At 46.8% G+C, this 9,909-nt stretch overlaps 1 protein-coding gene across 1 annotated transcript; it reads right to left on the bottom strand.

The window, feature by feature from the left end:
• On the bottom strand, positions 1-9,770 carry LOC128971120 (cytochrome P450 2D14). The gene is made up of 9 exons (XM_054386540.1): positions 9,558-9,770; positions 6,297-6,468; positions 5,428-5,580; positions 4,289-4,449; positions 3,982-4,155; positions 2,126-2,267; positions 1,365-1,552; positions 313-454; positions 1-221 (listed from the first exon to the last, which is right to left on the bottom strand). Exons 1-9 carry the CDS (start codon positions 9,768-9,770, stop codon positions 43-45), a joined length of 1,524 nt encoding a protein of 507 aa, XP_054242515.1. The 3' UTR covers positions 1-42.
• Between the last annotated feature and the right edge of the window lie 139 nt (positions 9,771-9,909).

Here is a 9,909-nt window from a genome sequence, read left to right as displayed (position 1 = left end):
AGTTTGTATTGGTGATGGCGTGCAAGTGAGAGTGGTGTGCACTTATCTTGGGACAGCTTGCACAAGGTATGGGTGTGGGGAGTTTGTGAGTGCAAAGTGAGCATCCTCTCGTGGCCTGGGTTGGTCCTTGGGGAGCACAAAAGTGAATTTCTGCAGGAGAGAGGTAAAGAAAAGAAAGAGCTCCATCCTGGCCAGCTGTTCCCCCAGGCAGACTCGACGACCTGCAAGAGAGGGAGTAGAAAGCATTTGTGAAAGAGGACCCCCCTCCTGCTGTGCCTCTGTCTTGCATGTGCATCCTCCCCTCAGATTTACCTGCTGAGAAAGGCAGGAAGGCCTCTCGTTTCACAAACTGCCCGTTGGCATCCAGAAAATGTTCAGGGTAAAACTCATTTGGCTTCTCCCAGACTGTCTCATCCTTCAGCACGGAAGACAAGTTGGTGATGACTGTTGTACCCTGCATTCTCCCACAAGAGGAAACAACTTCTGTGAGAACAGCAGCATTATCTTGGCACAATGGATCAGTGCTAGTCCCTCATTAGGACCCCACCTTTGTCTACCATCTAACAGTAACCATCATTTGGTGCTCAGAGTAAGGCACCCATCTCCTGTTCTGTATCTTACTTAAACCAGAGGTAAAGCAGGACACCTTTCCAGTGATGTATGCTGCCTGCCCTATGCTCTGAAGCACCAGCACTTTTGCACTTTGTATCCTTAAAAAGCCATTCTGTGCAAATACCAGTTTCCTGGTTACATAGTGGAAACAGCCTCTGCTTCTCAGATCCTTCTAGACTTGTTTTATAGCCAGAGGGAAAAAAAATGATGATAGACTTCAAAGCCCAGCTTTTGGAGGAGCCATAGGAAACTCCAAAGCTTTCCCATGCCACACGTCAATGGTCCAAGCAAAGGAAGTATTGAAAGGCTAAATAAATTCCCAGGCTTGCATTGCTGCCAGGGCAGCTGCCAGTCACAGTGGCGGTTGACTAAATGCCAGTGGCATCTGAATTGCTTTAGAGATGAAAGGTTGGACTGCTATCATCTCAGGCAAGCCAGTAAGCTGGTGTGATGTGTCTCCGGAGAGCCTGTTAGGCTCCACTGCTCTCTCCTACTACACAGTCAGTGAATGCAACAGCTCATCAAGAGGAAAACAAACTTCTGCACTGAGCTGCCACTGCAGCTGGGTTCCCACAGAACCAGCACAAACCTAGAGCACAAAGGTGACTGACTGCTGGGATTTAGCATTTCAAGATGTCCTGCTCCAGTAATTGTGGCATTGTACTTCCAGCTCCTGTAATTTGGAGCTGGAAGTACAATGCCACAGAGCACACAGGGAGAGGATGCTGCATTGCCTGTGTGGTCACAGTCACCTTGGGGATGAAGAAGCCTTGCAGCTCGGTGTCCCGGTACGTCATGTGAGGCAATCCAACAGGAGCAACATCTCCGTAGCGTTGCACTTCATGGATCACAGCATTGGTATAGGGCATGTTCTCTTGGTCTGCCATGGTGGGTGGTCTCTCTCTGCCAATCACCTTATCAATCTCGTCTTGGACCTTACCTGAAAGCAGCACAGCTAAGGAATTAGAGCATCCTTAGATAAATAGAAGAAGCTGGTACAAGCTGTAGGAAGGCTGGCAGCCTGAGACTGTAAAGACTGGGTAAGAGCAGGACAAGCAGTTAGAGAAAGGAACAGAAAGTAGAGATGAATGCGTTTGTTTTCAGATGCTCAGAGCCATCTGACAGAGTGTTTTTAATAAAGGCCATGTCACTCAACATGGTACTTTACCCCTCCCCTATGCAGCTGAAAGGGTACCTGGCCATGCAGCATTAGAGATTAGCTTCTATTCCAAATACTGGGAAGAGGGTACTCTGGCCACTGAAAGTCCCTAAGTGTCCTTCAAAAATGAAGGTGAGACCAAACTTGCTCGTCTAACTCCAGCATTTTTATCAGAACTTCCCCTATTGCTACTGGTCCCTGCCAGAACAGCTATGTTTGGGAAGTGTTTCTTCTGATTCCTGGAGACCAGCAATTACCAAAGCTGTTCCTCATTGCAAAAACCCCAAGCCACAAAGAGAAGGTGTTCAATCTCACTGCAGGAAAATGAGAGTTGAAGATACCTTACTGACTTACTCTGTATTTCTGGGTGTAAAAGCATGTACAGAACTGCCCAACGGAGGGTGGTGGAGGTGGTCTCAGTACCAGCTGTAAACAAGTCTGAGGTCACCAGACGAAGGTTGCCACAGTTGAAAGCGTTCTCTTCATCCTTCTTATCCTGGGGAGAGCAAACAAGTGGCTGACTGGAACTGGGATAGTCGCTGAGTGAGAAGACTGTTATTCCAAAGCAGTACTGAAAAGCACTAGAGCCATTTTGGTTGACCAAGAAGTTCACTGGGAAAGTAGATCAAAACATAAGCAACTGTCTGTGTATGACTGTTGTACTCTCCTGTATCCTGAGTGGTGACCACCACACCTGCCTTCAGGCCAGAAGTGAGTGCCTTGTGCTCTGACCTAACACAGCAGGACCCCACCTCTTGCTGTAACATCCCCTCCAGAGAAGGAGGAACACAGTTTCTCAGGTTTGATCAGATCATGAAACCCACACAGCAGAGAGGAGGCTGCATTGATGTGGCAGAAGCAACAGTATTTTGAGGGGGATTATCTGTAGCTATGCATTACAGATTCCTGCTGCTTCTGCCTTGCCATTTTTTACATTAAAAAAAAATAAAATCAGGGTATCATTGCTGCCTATTAAGTCTGTAACACCAACTTCAGCAAAACTGGTCTCTCATCCAAATGGTAATTGAGCTCAGATTTGTTGCATATGAGATATGACAAGCTCTCTGCATGAGCTCATCTGCTTGTCTTTTCTAATCCTCTTTATACTTTCCTTTCCTAGGGACTAGCTTCTGATAAGTTATTCTTTATATTTTGATGCTGTTGTAATATGGATAGCAATTAATTTAGGCATTTAAGACTCAACTCTTACTCCAATAAAAGATCTCTGGCAAGGGAGCTATAGGGCTGACCTGACCAAAGTTAACCTGGTTGAGGGATTTATCATCCTGGCTTATCAGGGACTTAGTGAATAGATCAGAGATGTGACAAAGTACAGAATGGTCAGGTTCACATCCACCCCCAAACAGTACTGCGCAGTGCAGAGTAACATAGGTCACATTGCTGTGCCTGTGTGAGCTGGGGGGAGGTGGAATGCATGGGCTGGAGGTGCCTAGTACCCACAGTGTGGCAGGGTTCATTCTACAGAGCAGCAGTCCAGCATGAGGACTTGGATGGCAGATGGAATTTGCAGTGAATTTGCTCATCTTGCACTTGAAATTTAGTTAATCTGTGTGCAGAAGCATATGGTGGATGGATGGCTGATTTTATGCCTGATTTTGTGCCTGACTGAATGAATGGAAAGATTCCTTTTACTTCAGTGAGGTTCAGATTCATCTGATCTGCAGGGAACTAGTTCTTGGCAAGAATTTCAAAGACACATCCTGGAGAAGAAGCTGTCTTTCCAAGCCATGACTTGGTTTAAACACAGGCTACAGACTGGGCAATGATACTGAAGAGTCTTGTCTGTTGCTACAGTTTTGTAACTGGTTTTGAGACAACAGTCATTAAGGCAGTGACATACACAGAATCTTGCATGTTGACCTGTCCCCTGGCACAAACTTAGAAACATTAATGAATTCTCAATCACTACCTTTTAAATGCCTTCAAAATGGTGTAGGCTAAAAAAGAAGGCAGCTGCCGGGCTGAGAACATGGGAACAGGAACATCAGGAATATGATTTCTTAAGACAATAAAGAAGGTTACAGCATGAAGTTAACACATTTCTTCTCAAGATAACAGCATGGAAGTAAAAAGTAGGAAATTAGTAAGAGGTTTTATGTAGCTTTTTGAGGCAAGTCAGCTTCTGTCAACAAGCTTAAGGAGACAGAGAAATTGCCCCTGGACACAAGGCTCTGCTGGTGTCATCCTACCTCCTTCATTTCCTTTAAAAATGCATCAGTGAAGTCTCTGATGTGAGCAGGGTCCCAGGTCTCCATGTGCTTATCTACGAGCACGTTTAAGAAGTCTATGAATGCCTTTTGCTCTCCAAAGACTTTCTGTGTCACCCCGGGGATGTGCAGCAAAAAGGGCACCACGTTAAGAAGCTGGGATGTCAGAACCAGAGAGAGACAGAAAGAGAGAGAGAGAAAATATTATGTGATGCAAAAAGAAAAAATAATGAAAACACAATGCCTTCAAGGGCAGCTTTGCAGAGAACAGGTGATGCTCTTGGTTTACCTGAGCCATGAATCCAGTCTCTTCATTCAAGGAGTTTTCAAACACCTGTAGCAGCTTCTTGAATGTCTCATCACCATAGTCAAAACGCTCCCCATAGACAGTGGTGCAGATCACGTTGCACACTGCATTGTTCACAAGAAAACGCAAATCGAAAGGACGACCTAAAACCAGAAAGGGAAACCAAGCAATGGAGTTAAGCAACACCAACCTGTTGGACCTCAAGCTGTCAGCAATGAGGATGTACAAATGCCTCCTTGCTGCCACTAAGAGAAAAAGTCCCCAGACCACTCAAAGTACTAATGCACAGTACTAGAAAGTGAAGATCTTATCTTCTGCAACTATTTGGTTGATCCTCAAAGGAGAAAACTCCCAAGAGAAGCTGAGCTGTTCTGTGACTTGGCAGATAACACTTTGCTTCATGATTCTCTTGCCTAAATGGCAGGTGATATGCTGTGAAAACTCAGTTGCACTTTTATTGCATGTGATTATATCCCTATGTTCCACTGAGCCTCCTAAAGGTAATGGTTACCCAGCTCTGGGAATAATTCTATTTTCCCTCTGTATTTCTGTTTATTTCATAGAATCTATTTATTTCATACAGTCACAGAATGGTAGCGATTGGAAGGGGTCTCTGGGGATCACTGAGTCCAACCCCCTGCCAAAGCAGGCTCATTGAAAAGAGCCTGGCTCAATCTTCTTGATACCCACCCTTCAGATATTCAGAACATTAATAAGATCTCCTCTCAGCTCTCTCTTTTCCATACTAAACAGTGCCAGGTCTCTCAGCCTTTCCTCATCAGACATGTTCCAGCCCCAGAACTGGACACAATACTCCAGATGTGGCCTCACTCACCAGGGCAGAATAGAGGGGCAGGAGAAACTCCCTTGACCTGCTGGCCACGCTCTTTTTAATGCACCCCAGGGTACCACTGGCCTTCTTGGCCACAAGGGCACATTGCTGCCCCACTGGAGTCCGAAGTCCTTCTCCATGGGGCTGCTTTCCAGCATATAGATTAGAAACACTGCTTAGGAAGAGAGGACTGCATGCAGACCAGAGTGTCTGTGGCACTGCTGCTCTCTCTGCGTCACTGTATTGCCTTTTACTATGACCACCCCCATTCTTCTGGACCATGACAAACCTTCTTCAGCGTTGACTGCAGAGCACAGAAATCTTGCTTCCTCTACCACTCGCTCCTCCAAGGATTTCTTTCCCATTCCAAAGTTCCTCAAAGTAGTGAGCGTGAATTTTCTTAGCTCCTTCCAGCTGTGCCCGTATCTTGCTATGGCCACCCCTGGAATTATGGATGAGTAAGAAATGTCAGCAGCTCTCTACTGTCCATCAAGCAAAGTACATTAGAAACCTGCAAATGTGAGTTTGGAGGTACAGGTCTGTGTGCATGGGTGGAAAAGTCTGATCTTGTACAATTTGTTAATACAGCAATTCTAAAAATGGATGACTGCACCCTTCTAATGCCTGTGCATGGCTGATGAGGGTATGGGGGGAATTCAATGAGAGCAACAAGTGCTGCTAAGGATAAAGGAATCACTCTCCCAAACCATTCATCATTGCACCCTTAGCTTGGGTGAACTGGGCAGCAGCTTGTGCCACAGCAAAGGAGCTGAGGATGAGAAAAGTGGGCTGGATGCTGAAAAATGCTGTGTCTTGGAAGGGAGTTACCTTTTGTGTTGTGATGACAACAACATGCACATAGTATGTGAACATAAGCACGCATCACTGGGTGTCAGGAGCTACCAGCTCCAATGCTGGCAGGAGATCTGCACTACTGACTGTGCTAGCAGTGCTGAAGAGGTGTGTGCTAACACCTGGAGCTGCACTACAACCACCAAGGGGAGCCCCCTTTTCATCAAAACTGATTTTGTCACCACTGAAGGGTCGCAGACATACAAGGAGACAGGAGAAAGTGGCACTGTACTGAGAAAACCTTCTCTCTACCCAGTCCTCCTAGTGCTAGTGCTAGTGAGGACTGCCCATTTCCAAGGGACTTGCCTTGGGATTTTTTGTCATAGCCCAGATGTTCATACATTGGAAAGTATGGCCGGTCAGCAAAGTCCTCTGACTTGTGGACCAGGGCTTCCTTCACCGTTTTATACCCATTCAGTACTACCAGGTTGGTCCAGCAGTTCTGCAGGTTGTAGATGTCTCCATACTTCTTGCGAAGCTGCCAAGGTAAAAAAAGCACATCTCTGAAAATGAGCTGAATGCAATGTCAAAAATACCACCACATCCTTCCTTAGGGCCTCTGCTTTTTAATGGTGCTTTCATTAGGAGACCTTCAGCTCATCTCTGAACTTTGTCTTTGCAGTGTAACAGCTCAGAGCAGTGCCAAGCAGCAGGTGAAGCAGGGATCGATGGGCTGTGAGTGGAAAGATTTAAAATACAGCTCCCAGCCAAACTGTTGCCATAGCCATTGTGCAGGTATTCTGGCTTTTGTCTGACAGCACAAGGGTAGGGAGCAGGGACCTTTTGGGGCATTTTCAAAGGCTGCATGCTCAGCAACAAATTATTTCCTGATACTTATATTTATTTCCATCTGAAAGACTAGGCAAGTTTTGAGTTAGTCTGCTTCTGCATTTGTTCCTAAAGATCTACCCAGAGCCCAGTTCCCAGAAACACAGCTCCACAGAGGAGTTCCACAGAATCACTGAAGTTGGAAAAGACCTTCAAGATCATTGAGTCCAACCATAACCCAACTACCATGACCACCACACTATATCCTGATGTGCCACATCTACACACTTCTTGAACACCTCCAGGGATGGCGACTCCACCACCTCCCTGGGCAGCCTGTTCCAATGCCTCACCACTCATTAAGTAAAGAAATTTTTCCTAATGTCCAATCTAAACCTCCCCTGGCACAACTGGAGCCTATTTCCTCTCATCCTGTCTCTAGTTACTCGAGAGAAGAGACCAGCAGCAGCCTCATACAACCTCCTCTCAGGTGGTTGTCGAGAGCACTTTCTCTGTATCTGGTAAGACTGGTAACTGGCACACCCCTTCCATCTGTGGTAATCTCTGAGAGACATAATGCTGACAGCAGGATGGCTGCACAGGTAAGAAGCCTGTCAGCAACGCACTCACCATGGCAGCTTGCCGTGGAGCTAAGTTTTCCCCAGGTAAGCAAGGGCTTTGACTGGACATAGAGTCCCAGGAAGGCAGGTTGAAGCTCCCCTGTAAGTCTAACCCTAACACTGAACAAAGCACACAGGAGCATGTTTTTAGAAGACACTGCAATAGGAGCACAGACTGTGCTTGCTCTTTTTTTTTTTCCTGTCTTTTTTGGTTTTTTTGGTTTATTGTAAAGCTAAGCATCTTCATTTCTGCACAGTAGCAATGCAAGGAACCAAAGTATTTAAGACTATATTTGCAGTGGGTTTGGAAAGGGAATTAGCACTTCACTGGCACTAGAAATACATCATGGAAAGTGATTACTGGTCAAGATTGTGGTTAGCATGCCTGTGGCGTGATGTGATTTGGAAATGGTAATCTTTTGGAATGTACGTGAGCAAATAACACAAAAGCTATATTTAGTTTCTGCATTTGGCAGATTTTGGACAGACAGCTGAACAGTGACATCTCCTAGAGAAAAGGCCTTTAGAGTTTGCAGACTGAAGAACAAAACCCCCATGGGTTTATCTGCTGCAAGCTGTGCTGTGCTTTTCCTTTAAGAGAAGCTAAGCCCTGACTTGAATAGGAAAGCTACTGAGAGTTTGGGCACTGCTGCTGGGGCAAATCCTGACAGCTGATCCCTTTAACTGGAACTGTCACACGCCTGGAGATGTGCTTAATTAACTCCAGGGAAGTCTGACATTCCTGTAGCCACATCCCTAGCACACAGATACCTGCTTGTCTTCCCTTGTTTGTAGCTCTCTGTTCCCTTGTCCCCATAGCTGCCCACAAGCTGATGGCAACTCTACAGCAAGTCAAGCATCACCTATCACTGGGGGCACAACAGCATCGTCCATGGAGCTCATGCAGAGGTCGGGAGAAGGAGCCTGACAAACGTTGGTGCGTGGTTGTCTATCATCTGTATGGGACAGCTCCTAAGCAGTGACTTGCTTACTCCTAGACTATGGAGAGGGCATTAGTCTTTGGCTTTGTGCAAGGGTCGATCGTGCCAGGGCATCCCCAACCCTCCTAGGTCACGTAAGGGGCACTTCGCCAGGGTGTGATGGTAGGGCCATGACATGGCCCAGTACAAATCCAGACAGGCCTTAAGATGTCTAGACAGAGTCCCTTTCTCTCCCCTCTTTCCTGCAGAAAAACAGGGCAAGGCGGGAAAAGGAACAAAGGGGACACGACTCCTGCCTGTCTGGTAATCAAGATGTTTATCTGGGGTGAGAGCATGTAAGCTGACCACTGCTCCCCCAGATGCAAGGTCCTTGCTTCTGCCTTTTATGGTTACAGCCTGGCAGAACACTTTCCATTGGGCAGCTACACTTTAGCTTCAGTGCCCCATTGTACCAATTGACTTCAGGCATTTTGTATATGTAGTCACCCTTGCCTTGCTCAAGCCTTACTTCAAGCCTTGCTGCCTCAAGTTGCCCCTGCCAGGCCTTGAGTTGCCCCTGCCCTGCCTCAAGTGCTGGTCCAGAGCCTGAGATAAAGCCACGAGCCATACACATGCAAGCCAGAGAAGCCACGAGCCTAGAAGCCAGAGCTGCCTTAGCCTGCTTCCCCTTGCCACCAGCCTCGTGCCGTGCCTCAGTTTACCCAGGAACCACGCAAGCGCCCGTCGCCAAGGGCGTCGTTAACTGCCCACCATCCGCTGAAGCCAGACCAGCCTGGGACCACGTGGGAAACCTTTCTTGCCGGCAATCTGCCGTGCAGCACCTTACCAGAGTGCCCCAAAGCTAATGCAGCAGCAGCAGCAGCAGCAGCAGCATTCCTTACATGGGTGAAATCAGCTGTGAGTAACTAACTCACTGCCCTTCGGGTTTAACAGTTCTTATCGAGCCTCCTCCCCGCTGTAACTGAGCGCTATCTGCTCTCGGGGACCTTCTCTTTTCAAGTTGTTGCCTCCTAATTTGCATAGAATAGTTTGTATTTGCCCTAAGATTGTATAATTCCCATTGCAAATATATCTTCTAACTGTACAATGATCCTTTTAACGAGTTCTGGCATATTTCATATCAATAAAGGGTTACTATTTTTATTAATACCCGTTTGCCATATTATTTATTAATTATTGTTGTGAGGGTAATTAATTTATTCCTCCCCTCGACCACAACACAGGGGGCCAGCACTCACCTGGTTGAAGGAGATGTGAGGTTTGTGGAAGTCAACGTGCAGCATGGTCCCAATGAATGGCAGCGAAACTGGTCCTGGTGGGTAACGGCTCCACGTCCTCCTGCGCTTCATGAAGTCAAAAAGTAAAGTAAAGACTGTCAGAAAAACTCCTAGTATAGAGATATTGCTCCAGGAGGATGACAGCTGAGACCCCAGCCACAGGAGCAGTGACATTTTGTAGCCTGTCTACTCCTTGGTGTGCCTCTTTTGCCTCTTTTCCTTCCCCAGGCAGTTGTCCTTTTCTCCTTCCTTTCTCTTCCCCACACAGTTTCGGTCTCCTTGCTCTTCTCTCCCTGCAGTTTCTGGCATCTGA

Source organism: Indicator indicator, chromosome 14, assembly GCF_027791375.1.
Source record: "Indicator indicator isolate 239-I01 chromosome 14, UM_Iind_1.1, whole genome shotgun sequence".
Taxonomy (NCBI): domain Eukaryota; kingdom Metazoa; phylum Chordata; class Aves; order Piciformes; family Indicatoridae; genus Indicator; species Indicator indicator.
Note: the sequence above shows the minus strand (reverse complement) of the source record. Positions and strands in the feature narration are given on the sequence as shown.

Excerpts from the sequence above, each read along its gene's own strand:
- LOC128971120 (XM_054386540.1), bottom strand. The coding sequence starts at position 9,770 with ATGTCACTGCTCCTGTGGCTGGGGTCTCAGCTGTCATCCTCCTGGAGC. Across the intron at positions 5,581-6,296 it reads CTATGACAAAAAATCCCAAG|GGGTGGCCATAGCAAGATAC; the intron begins GCAAGTCCCTTG and ends CCATAATTCCAG. Across the intron at positions 4,156-4,288 it reads AGACTGGATTCATGGCTCAG|CTTCTTAACGTGGTGCCCTT; the intron begins GTAAACCAAGAG and ends CTGACATCCCAG.